The 14,141-nt window shown below is 35.7% G+C and overlaps 1 protein-coding gene across 5 annotated transcripts in view; it reads right to left on the reverse strand.

Moving 5' to 3' along the window:
* LOC121418367 (girdin-like) overlaps positions 1 to 13,638 on the reverse strand; it is a 90,551-nt gene extending 76,913 nt beyond the window's left edge. For all 5 annotated transcript variants that reach the window (XM_041612195.1, XM_041612193.1, XM_041612194.1 and 2 more), the window contains exons 1-3: positions 12,849 to 13,638; positions 12,139 to 12,221; positions 1,281 to 1,392 (exon numbers count right to left, since the gene is read on the reverse strand). In XM_041612195.1, the coding sequence (XP_041468129.1) occupies positions 1,281 to 1,392; positions 12,139 to 12,221; positions 12,849 to 12,902 (249 nt within the window). In that variant the 5' untranslated portion in view covers positions 12,903 to 13,638. The remainder of the gene's footprint in view (positions 1 to 1,280; positions 1,393 to 12,138; positions 12,222 to 12,848) is intronic.
* Positions 13,639 to 14,141: the final 503 nt, after the last annotated feature.

The raw sequence follows: 14,141 nt of genomic DNA on the forward strand, positions 1-14,141 counted from the left end.
CCAATAAATTACTACTATTTCAATCTCTTCATAAAGGCCTGGTCACACCACCCAAGCGTTGTTGGAGCGGTCGTGGAGCGGTGAGGAAAAATCATCACCGCTCGCTACCATTCACCATTTTCGATTTCGATTGTTTTTATCTTGTTCTCGATTTTTTTCCCCAATTTTGTGAGCGAAATTCGACCCTTTCCCTACCGCTCCACCACCGCTCCAACAACGCTTGGGCGGTGTGACCATGCCTTAACTTTGAATTTTCCAAAAATTGCAGTCAGATTAGATGTGGTTTCTCAATCATGCATAAAATCACTCTTTGTGGTTTTTATATGGAAAGTGAAAACAAATGAATACCACATGATTTTCAAAATAAATGCACTAGGCTTATTTGTAGGGCCTGACAATAACAAAACTATCAGGCATATATTGTGACATACATTCAAAATTGTGTTTGTAGGCCTATACATTAGACTTGTTTTTCTCCTAGTAACATAAAAAAATAGCAGTTTTTAAAAGTATTCTTTTATTGCTTCTCCCAGTGAATACAAACATAAAACTGGCTCCATAAATTTCATTACTTCATAGATGATACATCATAACTTTATAAAAGCCATGGAAGATTAAACTTTGCTCAATTTGTCAACCACCCCCCCCCCCCCCCCATCCCCACCCCACCAAGCTGAATTCCAGTGTCAACAAGCAAGTGGTGGCCTACCAAGATCAAGGTCTACAAAATAGCCTTGAGCATTGTCCTTTACAGAAGATTTATTTTGCCAAATGCAAACTATGCAGGAATGCACATATGACCCAAAGCCTTGGATCACTATCCACAGAGGTGACCAATCAATCTTTGTATGAATATGAAGTTTCCGTCGCAGCAACAGACATGAAATTTCTGATTGAGTGAAAGGATAAGATTTGGGCTGAGGTTTCTTGGTTATTTTTGTGACCAGTGCCGTACAGCTTGTTTTTCCTACCTACACTGTACATGTAGGTCCAATGCACCAATGAGAAATATTAAAGAAAAATAGTGCAAATTTCTTGTGTTGTTCAGTCCCGAAAATTTGTTTATTTCTCTGAATACATTACAGAGTTTCAAACTTCTCAAGCAAAGAAAGATGGAAAAAAATTAACAGGATTTTTCTTGGTCAACTCTCAGCGATACGTGGAATATAAAAGTCTGATGAAATGGAAATAATCAGTTCCTTCAATCTACATTACTTAGTTTTTATATAAAAGTGAATGAGACAAATATTTTGATAAAGAGAGAAAGGGGTGTGACTTACCAGATAGAATGACTTGATTTTCTTCATGAGGGTATCCAGATTCTGTATGCGTAGATTGATATCACCGTTGACCTCCCCATTTACCCTTAGGGATGATGATGGTCTGGTGTCACTGTAACAGATTCAATGATATGACATAGATTAAGAAATTGTCATTAATATAACTCCAACCTACAAATATTTGTACATGGACATGGAGATAAGTATGTGGTCCTAAAGTCATAGCATTAGAAAACGATTTTTTTTTCTTATTGTTTAAGACCATGGTGGGGATTGGGGGGCAAATTGGCTATTAAAAACTAAATCAATCAATGGAAAAAGCACTGACTACAGAGGGGTAATATTGTCACTGAACTTTAATGGAAAAAAAATAAAAAATAGGAGTCAACTGCAAGAAATTAGTTCAAATAATAAACTAATCCCATAAATTTTCCCTCATGGAAAATAATATGAATTTAGGAAATACCCAGAACAGGGTTTTCTGAAGAGTCAGGTTTCATTCTAATTCTTGTAAGCCAGGGGCCCATTTCATAAAAGATTAATACAATTATGAATATCATAAATATGCCATTATAATGCTAACTACCATGGTAATAGAGCTCATCAACCAATAAAAGGCAAGGTTATCATGGCAGTTTCCATAATGGTATTTAAAGTTATCATAATTGATCACTTATAACCAGTTCAGACGAGCTGAAGAAGTGCCCCGGATCAGACGTGAAACTGTTCTTTGTTTCAATAACAGTAAAAGTCCAGATGAACAGATTTATTTTCTCTTTGTAATTTGTCTTTCTTCCTGGATGAATCAAAACAAGAAGTTTATCATACTGTAACTATTTTATTATGAAATAGGTATCTGGGATATACACTACAGTAAGAAGTGTACACCACAAGTTTCTAAAGAAATAAAAAGTACAAATCATATCACCTGAAACCCGATTTCACACATAGCCATTTCATTTTCTCACCCCCTTCCCATTTTTTTTTCAAGCAACTGCTCATGATGACAATCATTCTCCTGAAAACTGTAAATGCTAAATTTATTTGGTAGCAGATCATATTTGTTTAGAACGACTTTATTTAGTCATTTTTTCTTTATGATTCATGCCAAATATCAATTGCCAATATTATTTTTGTATGAAATAACAAATGGATAATATACTAATGTTATGAATGCAGAAGAATACGATAAAATAAAACAAATCAAATCTATGCTGTGTGCAATACTTGTAAATGAACATGCAAGGAGGGATTGCTTTATTTATCCATAGTGTATGATTTTAATTTCACAGCAACTTAGCAACTTGTGTGACAGGGGAAATCCCCTGGGAAGGTTGAGGGCTTCAGTACATGATATCAGCCAGTAAGCAGTGCTGTGAACATGTCTAAACCAAAACAAATCTTGTGTTGAAGCACGAGTGGAAGTGAAACCAGGCTAGTATAAGAATGTAAATCTCTTATCACATCTGCCAGATTAGCTATGGCTTGAAATATCTTGTTTATCTTTCAGAAAGGGATTGAAAAGCCTTATTTATCAGGAAGGCATGTCTACATGATATCTTATTACAGTCTAACCAGAGGCTAGTGCACTATAAGAGTAAGCTGGGCAAATTGCTTGTGCACACATGTATGCACCAGCAATAGGCAAATTTGGTAGGGGTTGCCCAAATAGCCATCATACAACATATCTGCAGACAGTCATGGCAAAACACAAAATTGAGATTTCATGTATTAAAAAGAAGCAAATAAATTCATCACCATGGTGTTTGTACATTTACATGTATGCACATAAGTAGGCCTACATATAATTTTTATTTATAGGCCTATGTATCAAAATTTGCCTTCATTCAATTTCATTGTAGAAGAATCATATAAGGTACACTGTAATTCAAATTCAGTGTCACCTGATTCCATTTACCAGTAGGCCTATACAGGTACATCATTTTAATTTTAATAGTGAACTACATGTATATGTAGGCCTATAGATGCATACAATTCAAGAGTTTGTCACATTGCATTGTATACCATAAAAACATGATGCCGCAGCCAGCACAATTTCAATACAAATTCTTTAACCACACAGTGACATTACAACAACATATGCTGTGGCTAGGTACTACCACATGTACACTGGTCTATCTTTGTAGGCCATACACTATTCTAAATGTATACCAATGTGCAAGAGCAGCAGCAGATAACACACATGTTTGAACTGCTGCTTGGCAGACTGGGCCAGCCTAGAAACTAATTAGTTTTGAATGTGAAGCAGGATAGCGAACGGCCCATACTACACACATCAGACCCATCTCATCACCACACTTCAACGGCCCAATATTTACACAAGACTCTCACGCAAACAGTCAAATGCCTGAGATAATGAAATTGCAGGACCGGACTTCGTAATGATATTGATTTTAGCCCACAAATTAGGTGGCATTGTTGTCCTTCAGCCTTCATCATATTTTTAATTTAATTTTTTTTCAAAGTTTCTCAAACTCTTTGTTACAGATATAGCCTTGGTAAATTTCCACATGACAGGATACAAGTATACATCTACATGTAGGACGAGGAAGGAGTGCTCCATTTTATTAACATACAAAAAAGCTACGATTCTCTTGTTTGGTCCATTTATTTTGTACATGTATGTCCATATTCCAATTCCAACTCATTATTAAGTTCTACATGTACTATACTCACATGTACAGGTATATTTGTATCTGATATCCATGTACCACAATACTAAATTCATAATTGAAACAGTACAGATGTACTTTGTCTCTTCCTTGTTTTACTGTACTCTAAAAAAAACATTGGCAAAATTTATTTACTATAATAAATGGATTGAATTAAATGTTTTAAACTTGATTTAGAGCCACATTCATTCTATACGAGCTTGAAATATATCTAGATTTACCTTTACCAACCATTTCAACTATCAAAGAAGACTATAAATCAAAATAAACAAGACAACTTAGACAAGGAACGTTATAAATAAAAACAATATTCTGTGCGTGTGATATGACAAAGGTGTGAAAAATGTACAGTACATGAAGTACATTGTATACATACATTGTGCAGATACATTTCACTGTTAGTACTACAGTACAGTGTAGGTACATGGTGTGTTTGTATGCAAATAGTGAGATTATTAGAATGAGTAAAAGATGTTTATCTTTGCTCCTTTGCGTACTGCTTCTAATTCCAGGCCCATTTCCCAGGCCATGCATAATACACATGTAGTTTAATACCAATTAGAGAAAAGTTGACTTCAGCACTATAATAAACCAGTAATTCATCTGGCATAAAATCTGAGAATTCAGGAATTTATTTGCCTGAGGATATTCACCTTATCAAAGTGCATCAAATACTCTAGCAAAATTGATTTTTAAGAGGCATTTTAGAAAATATTGATTTAAAGTTCGCACTCTTTATGCATACAGTACTCACAAATAGTGAAGTGTACACACCACGCATGACCAGTTACAGTACATGGCTACAATGTACCTGCACTTGAATCAAAATTTCTGTAATACATAACATGTACCTGTACATATCTCTAATATGCTCATAATCTTTAGATTCTGCTGCATATATGTATGTACACATACTAGTACTATTGTGTACCATTGAAAATTTCTTGCTCACTTGAATAATATTTCCTGTATTTTTAAAAAGGGAAAGTCCACGCTAAGTCCATATTGGCATACAAAATCATATGTATCATATGAATAACAAAAGATGAGAATCAAATCTGGTGAATATCCATTCATGACTTAAAAAAATATAATACATGTATTCTGTGGGTCTCCCTCATTTTATAGGCCAACATCATAATCCACAATGCTTCATAAATCATGATCTTGTTTGAAATAATGTGCATGATAATGAATGCATGCATACAATTAGTTTTTCCATTTCTAACAAAATGACAGTCACACTGATAGTAAGGAATTTTCATTTGGGCCTTCATTTTTTTAATCTATTGTCTTTGATAGATTTTCATTAAACCCCATTAGGCTAATAGTATTACAGGTATGTCTTTTTTGTTTTCCTATTATCATTAGAACCTAATTGACTCACAGTGTGAGTTTCCCCTTTAAACCTAGCAGACTAATGCGTACTGTGAATGCAATACATGTAGGTGAGTGAGTCACTCCTCACACGAATGATTTTACATACCATTACAACACACCAGGAATACCCCCAAATCATACATACATGTATACATGCATCCATCAGCTAGAACATGAATGTATCAGACAGAAAAAAGAGAGATCAAATTGAGGAGTAGGGGAGGGGATAAGAGGCATGTATAATGTACGTACACACGATCGGGGAGGGGGCATTTAATAAAACAAGTGATTTTCACTAATATTTTTTTTGCTCTGAGCCATTCAGATACAATGATTTCAGTAGCTTATAACAAATAGGGCCTACATGTATGTGGTGAAAGAAATCACTGATTCATTGATTCAATCACTACTTACTACAATCACTATTTTGTTTTAATGAAATGCTTCACTAAAAGGTTTGGAGAATAAAGAGAAAAGGAGATACAGAGGGAGAGAACGAGCATAAGTACGCATAGAGACTGATGGGAGAAGAGGAGGATGGGAGTGAGATGGAGAGAGTGAATGAGAGACATTTGATACCAATGAATGGTGAAGCATCTCTCACTTGGGCTATAGAATAACCCCCTCCTGGAATTCTTGTATGCATTATTGCCATTCACTTACACTCAGTCGAGAGTAGGCCTACTTTTGGATGAATTCAGGAGTATACATGTAGTTTTCCATTGGTACAGTGTAGTACTACACCAAAAAACATAAAGCATTTAACGAGCAAAACTTAACAAGACCAAGTGGTGGAGGGGGGGATTTCATTTATAAAAATGCCAAATTGCATGGAATACCATCTAACCAATCAACATGTAGTTCATTTCTTGTTGTTGATTTCATATCAGTTGTGTATTTGCTCTTCCATTAGCAAGTCCACAATTGTACAGTAAACGCTTCTTACAGAGTAAACAAAGAGGTTTGCTGTGAGCAAAATGCATGTACTAGTAATTGTAATACATGTACATACAAATATATTATGTCTCTTTTAATATGCAGAGCCATACAAGTACATGTACATTATCAAGCTTTATACATGAATAATCTGCATAGAAATAATGAACCCAGTTAAGAATGTTTTCAAATCACTAGTCATGCATTCTTGACTTATCTATCAATATTTGTGGTGGTCATTCTTCTGACTAAAGTAGTCACAATACCATGGCAACAATGCAAACAATTTGACTCGCTGAGTAATTGCCAAGGACGCCACACTGTGTACTTGTTGATTTCTGAGCTTCACTGTGGGGAGTTTGGGGACACACCCACCCAAGGAAAATGAGTGATTCACTGTTTATCATACATGTACATGTACATGTAGGCCTATACTACACTGATATTGATTTAGCCTACATGTACCCACTGTCCTTCAGCATTCAATTTACAATATCTATGATACTAAATTTGTCACATAATTAAAAATATTCACCTGGTTTCTTCTTCTTTATCAGTAGCAGAAATAGGGGCAGGTCTTGAATTTCAATATTTTTTAAAGATAATGCCACTTTTCTATAGGGCCCATTTTATAGATTTAAAAAAAATGAAGAATAAAAAATGCATAAGGGCAGAACAAATATCCCAGGCCAATCCAAGCTACATCTACATGTATGTGGGGGAAGTTACAAACTGATGCAGAGGTTCAAGCCCTGGTTCACTTCTTTCAGATGGTGACGTTAAAGGTCGGTTCCAGGTATAAATAATTAAATCTGATTGATACACTTGTGACAAAACTCAAATACACACCCTCATGATGGTCAGTCAACGATATCCACAGCCATGACCCCACCCCACTGACCATTCATTGAAGCCCCACCCCCTCTCCCTAAACAGTACATGTACATGTATGTACTACATGTACATAAATGTACATGTAGATCTAAAACAGACTCTCCACCTTGAATTAAATTTGAAAGCCTTTTCTTGCGTGAGTGATGTTCAATCAGCCATATCCTTCACCAGCTAGCTAGGCCCAAGGAATTCCCCTCACAGCTTGAGAAGCCAGTGAGCTTCTTTAACTCCCAGCAGTGGCTCTGACATTTTGAGGGATGAGAAATTAAATGAAGGGGAATCAGAGCTCATCATGGCTTTAACACCTCCCCGCCGCCGAGCCCCTTACTCCACTGCCGCCTTCGTCTTTTTCATCTGACTCCAACCACTGCTGGTTTACATGTACATGTACATCCAGATACCATCATACATTAAATACCCCTTTCATAAACTCAATTATGCGGATAATATCTGCATAATTTGGTCGTAAAATCGGAGCAGGACCAGAGTTATCCGCATTACATGCATTTCGATGCTGTAATTATCCGCATAATTAATAGCAGCATCGGGACCAGATTTTGACTTTATGAACGCATTTCCAAAGTAATGCGGATAATTGTCATGGTGCAGTCACAAGGTCACCCTTTTCCAACGCAACCCCATCAGAGGGGGCGTGTGCAGTTGCCATGACAATTATCCGCCTTTTTCAGGTCAGGCGCTCGTAAAAACTAGTGTGGATTATTTTCTGAGTTTGTGAATGCAATTTTATTGAATTATCCGCATTACTCTTAGGCGGATAATTGGAGGATGGGTTTATGAAAGGGGTATCAGTTGTACAGCGTACATGTACATGCATACTCCTCAAAATTTGATGATTCTTTGAATGATACAAAGGCCTTATAGTGTTTCATGTTTATGATTGATACAGTTTGTATTAAATCTTTTCATTTGTTTTATCTGTTGTTGTTTTTTTCTTTTTAATGAAAGTCCAGTTGGAAATCATGTACTATGTTACAGTACTGTCCTTTTGTTATTTCAACTAGATCTTGATATAATATAGTTCAATATATTTTATTCAATTCAAGTATCATCACTATCATCATCAACAACATAAAAAATGCTTTCTAAGAAGATAATCTTCAGGATAGAGTTTGCACCATTAGAGCCTCTAATGTTGAATTACATTTACTTTGCAGCAGCAACACGTACATGTAATGTACCCTACATTGGATATCCTGTGCAAGTTAAACAGGTTTCTGGGATGATGTTATTCTAATTTGTTCTATTTTTACTGAAAACTAATTACCATCCAATGCCCAGGGTCTTGTTAATGGAGAACGCAGGGAACTTCATACGTACAGTATGTATAATTAAGCTGTTCATCGCATACTTGTAAATGTACACCAACAGGTAAACATTGCATAAGCATTTAAGTGAACGTTTTCTGCCCTTTGACTATTTTGCATTGCAAATGTATCATTTCTGTCACAAATGAGATTTGATGACTTTGTATCCACTATGATTATATTGTGTTTCAAGTGAAAAGAATAAAGCTTTTTTAATGAGAAAAAATAAATTAACTACTTACATGTAAATATACTTAACAATGATTTTTTTTTAATAGAATTGACTTATGTACATGTAAGAAGCAGGAAAGCTTGCGCAAGGCATCTGAGTTCATGCAGACAATGATTAATATTTTCCCCTCTCACAGGAAATCAAACTATGTCAGGTTACTTTTAATCAGACTTACTCATACACACACCTGTTAATCTGGCACATGGCACTAAAAGTATTGCAAGTCTGCAACCATAGAGGTACAGTATCTGTGTTTGATATCTCCTCAATATATAATTGTACGGGTCAGTGAATAAGTGTAAATGTACATAGAGTAGTAAGGTACACCTTTTAATGGCTATAGATGTTTAATTGAACATTATGGAATAATCTTTAAACTTCTCAAGTTTGATCAGCTTTTCTGGTTATACAAAAGCAGTCATATACTATGAGGAGCAAATGTACGATGCTATACCAGGAAAATTATTTCCTGTACATATACAAAAATAAAATAATTGACACCTGTGATACATTACATGTACAACATGTGAAGATTGAATCTTCAACTGATGTCTGAAACATGTACATGTGGGCCTACAGGTGTATGTCTTTTTTTCTCCTTTAAAATTTGGGTGTACAATGGTAATGTGAAACACACTACATTTTGATCTCATGAACATTCTTCATTCAATCATTTTATTATTAATGAAATTGCAGGTAAAAAAATTCCTTTAAAGTGTCAGTGCTCAGGTGATCAGTACTCCAGTGGAATTTTCAAGAGGCATCATCCACCACAATACTTGATTGTTCAGATATATGCTGACTGGGCTTTGAAATAGTAATTGGCACATTAAATTAATATTCACTGATTCAAATCAATAAATATTTACAACGTATGCGCACTGTTGAACACAGCTGTGACAATCTGTAAACAATGGTTTTGTCATCCAGAAGTCATTCAAGTGAGAATTCTACAACCAGTCATCCTGGTTGTTAATATTGATTAGTGACAGATTGTATCTAGTTTTAAATATTGATCATTACAATTTTACATGTACATGGCATTATCAGGCCAGTTCTTGTGCCAGCATTCTTGACATACAGTAGGGGAAGGCGGGGTAAGTTGAGCATAGGGGCAAGTTGAGCCACCAGCCCCAGGCCAATAATGAATGAGTCAGACATTGTGGTGGTGTCATGTATTGATGACCCATAGCATAACCCCTAACCCCACCACATTGTTTCCAACTTTGAAACAAAAAGTAGTTTTTTAGAGGGAAAAATATGAATTTCAGCCAAAAAAGTAAAAAAGAGTGTGAAATAGATAAGTGCTTTATAAACACACACGTCTTTAAATATAATAAAGACATGACAACAATATTATTAGTCCAGGTATGGATCTTCATTCTTGTCATAGTCTTTTATATGATGAATGCATAATAAATGTGTGGATACAAAATTATCGCACTAAGTTCAGACTGGGGTAAGTTGAGCCAAACAGCATGGGGCAAGTTGAGCCATGGTAATTCCTATGGTAATGTATCTTAAAAAACAAACAAACCATAAAAATAGATTGAAATGCAGGCTGAAAGGAGCAAATTTACATGACTGCTCTTTTCCTTTTACAGGATGTTAGTATTTATAGAGAATTAGCAAGTGAAAGACTTTAAACAAAAAATTGACATGCTGGTTCTCCCCCCATACATTTTGTACATAGTTTTTGTGGCTCAACTTACCCCAGAAGGTGGCTCAAACTTACCCCATATATGGGGCAAGTTGAGCCATTTGACATCGGTTTTTTCAAAGGTCACGATGACTTTCAGTGTTGGGGTAGAAAGTTATATATAGGTGGAAAATATTTCAGAAGAATGAAATTTCAAGGCAAGGTACTTATTTCGTCAAGATTATTAATCATATCAATTCTAACATGCAAAAAGCAAAAACTGTCACAACTTACCCCGCCTTCCCCTATACATTGCAAATTAGTCTGTATTTGGATACATGTCCAAGACCACTGCATTAAAAGGTGTACTAGCCATATGTATATGTTATGGGTTAAAAAGCCGAATTTATAAGTACATTTACATCTTTCTTATCATGCTTCAGCAAGAAATTGTGCTGCATTCTACCCAGGTGAGGTGAATTGGTACCTACACATGTAGCATGATTGATTGCTTGACTGCACTGAGCACTGAGCAAGTGGTACCTGCACATATTGTATGTACATGAATGTGTATACATGTACATTTATACAGTAGCTCAAAACAAAGCCAGGGTAATAAATAATAACTGGGTTTTGTACCCTCTGGTAGGAGATCTGGCTACATAAATCAAGTAATTATCATTACATGTAGCTTCAAGACAACCAGTGGCTATACTGAACTTCACATGAGCCTGTAAAGAGCAAAGCTTCCTTTTAAACAGAAAATATGTACATCTAATTATTCAAATATTACTGACCCTTTTTTATTGTATTTCCTCATATAACACTGAAACAAATTTTGATCTCAACTTCTCTCAACTACAAGATGTTATCTGAAGCTGGTGAAGTTGTCACATACCTCGTTGTGGGCATAAACTAGTTTTACTTACAATGTATAAAACTTGTTTGCCCATCTCCTTCCAATTTCTTGAAGTCAGTAGATACACTCTTAAACTTCAGCGACTTTGCCTTAGTAATCAAAGCTACTGGTAATATCCCACATAAATCTGTTTGACTTTGGGTAATTCAAATTGGGACTTATGCACATGTACTGTACAATGAAGGTTCGAAGAATTGCTTGTCAATTACTTTTTAGTGACTGCAATTTTACCTGGACTTAAATACTGGGGACTACATGTATGTTTAATAGCTCCATGATGTTACAGTCAGCATGCAAAGATAGGCCTATTCCTATACCCCCAACCAAAAAAAACATAGAATCTTCAGAATATAAAGGATAAGCAGTGAAATCATGCATTATCTACATGTACATGTACTTATATTCTTCTCAAGACTCCTGCATTTTAACCTTTTGCAGTTCAATTACATTTACTGTGTAATGTGTACTATACATGAGCGTAAACAGGAAATTGGACTGGGAAGAAGTGGCATGTATCTTGAGGCTAACAAGCAATCGCTGCTGTGAAACCAATCATAGACAGTAATTAGAGGAATATACCTAGTGACTAGTTATAAAATAAATGCAGAAAATTGCTTGATATATCAAACTGTAACAGTTTGTATGTACCTGTAGAGCGATATCAGGAGCAACTAAATAGAAGGCTTCCTTCCTACTGGACCATCTACAGAGTTTATGCCTTAAACACATCACAACAAAAATCCAATGTAATGTGATTCACTGTAATTAACAGCCCTGACGTTTCAATTAAACTGCTTATACATAGTGAAGGTCCTGATTTAACCCTCTTATTTTACTCACATCTGAGTCATGGCATCATTAAGTAGTACTCCGTCCACCAGCTCCATATAATCCAATGGGTTCCCATCTTTGAAAGTCTGCACCTGTTAATTCAAAGAGACAAATACACACTGAAAATACATTACACCCATTCGTTTTTACTTCTTCTATTATCTGAATTAACTTTCACTTTTCTTGATATACATGTATATTCTGCATGCTGAAGGGCCCCAGTCTGATATTTCAAAATTATCTATTCCCTACAGCATTTCTACAACGTAGAATTTTGCATTGATACAGCTCTAATACATTTATGTAAACTAAAGAAAATGTATGTTGCCTATCATTCAAAGTTTACATATGAAAGTTCATGCAGACTGAAGTTGAAACTTGGAAAAAACAGAAAAAGTCAATGATTTATTAAGTATTCTGTCCAAATTAATTGAAATACTTGTGTTGCTAACTGCATGTAAATTTACATTTACCTGATCACCAATACCATTTATATCAAATAAGATGACCCTCAATTGAAATCAGAGAAAGAATTACTTTTAAACGTTTGAAGAACATTAAAATTTGCTAAACATTGCTAACAAGTTTTTCTCCATTAAGTAGACCTACAGCGTAGAGCCTACGTTTATCTAGAATAAATTTAGATTATTAGAATGATCTGATGGACAGACTGCTGGTCTCGATGAATGATCGCTTGCATCATTTTGATTGAACCTTACCCATACAACAAGTGGGTGTCCCATAAACTCCTCTAAAGATGCAATGGTCGACATCTTTCCACATGTGTCCTCATCAAGAAGAATTAGAAGTAATAGGTCTATCAGCTATCCAACTAAGTCACAGATAGACCTCTTCAACAATGAATTGATTACAAATTTGTCTCTGTGGCTGTGCGGAAATTAAATCAATTCCACACCAATCACATTCACAACTTGAAAAATGACAATTGACATGATCAGATTTGACAGTCCGAGCATTAAACTTTAAGAGATATAGGCCCCTAACATAATTTTAAAACAGGTTCAGTTCACAAACTAGAGTCTCGCATTTAGAGTATAAATCCACACGAACAATCCTGAAAAATTAGACAAATGCAGCACATGTTCATCCCCTCTCACGTTCCTAATCCAGAGAGTCAGTGCCACTGGCACTGCACTGCACAACACATGCACACACAATGAATAGCAACCACCATGGATCGGCGAAGCGTCGGGGCAGTTGTGGGCACCGTGAGTGTGAGTTGTCGTTGGCAGAAGCAAGCCGCGGATCTCGAACGAAACTCTCGCACTTCTGACACCGAGGGTAAATGTAAATCCAATAAAATTCCAGATTGCTTCTTGCCCCGGACTTAATAGGTCGCCACAGCTATTCTCTTCTCCACTGTTTGTCTCATGTGGCTGTTAGATGTCTACAACTTCCACGAGGAATGCAAACTGCTTGGTCAGAAGTTCAGAGGATGAGTCATTTTGGGCGAGATTCCGATCAGCTATCGCGATTTCAAAGCAATCAATTCATTAAAGGCCAGTCGACCAATCAGAGCTCGTTATTCATTAACGTGTGTCAAAGGTGGTTCCGGGTGCGTAACAGGTTGCTTTCTTCGAATGTTTTCTTTATTTCATCGAATCAATAACTTTAAAATAAGATTATTTGTCATCGTTGTGTGCAGATCTCCGAGCTTTTTTGGTAGAACATGACCTAGAGAGATCCTAAATGGAATTTGGGAATGAAAGGTCAACTCTTGCCATAGAGAAAAGATGAATACATAAATTTTTTTTTAAATTAATGTATGTATATGTTTTTAACCACTGGAAGTGGGGCAGAAGGCGTATTGCAGTCATTCAGTTAACTATTTCTACCCCTGGCAATCCAGTGGTTAATTTCTATCTTATTGTTCATTCTTTGATATCTGAATTGTATGGATTCTTTATGTTCTCTTCATTTTGCCAAATAAATAATTCTAATAAAAGATAGATAGATAGATAGATTAGAGAGATAGGTAGATTCATAGATAG

The sequence above is a fragment of the Lytechinus variegatus genome, chromosome 7 (genome assembly GCF_018143015.1).
Source record: "Lytechinus variegatus isolate NC3 chromosome 7, Lvar_3.0, whole genome shotgun sequence".
Classification (NCBI taxonomy): domain Eukaryota; kingdom Metazoa; phylum Echinodermata; class Echinoidea; order Temnopleuroida; family Toxopneustidae; genus Lytechinus; species Lytechinus variegatus.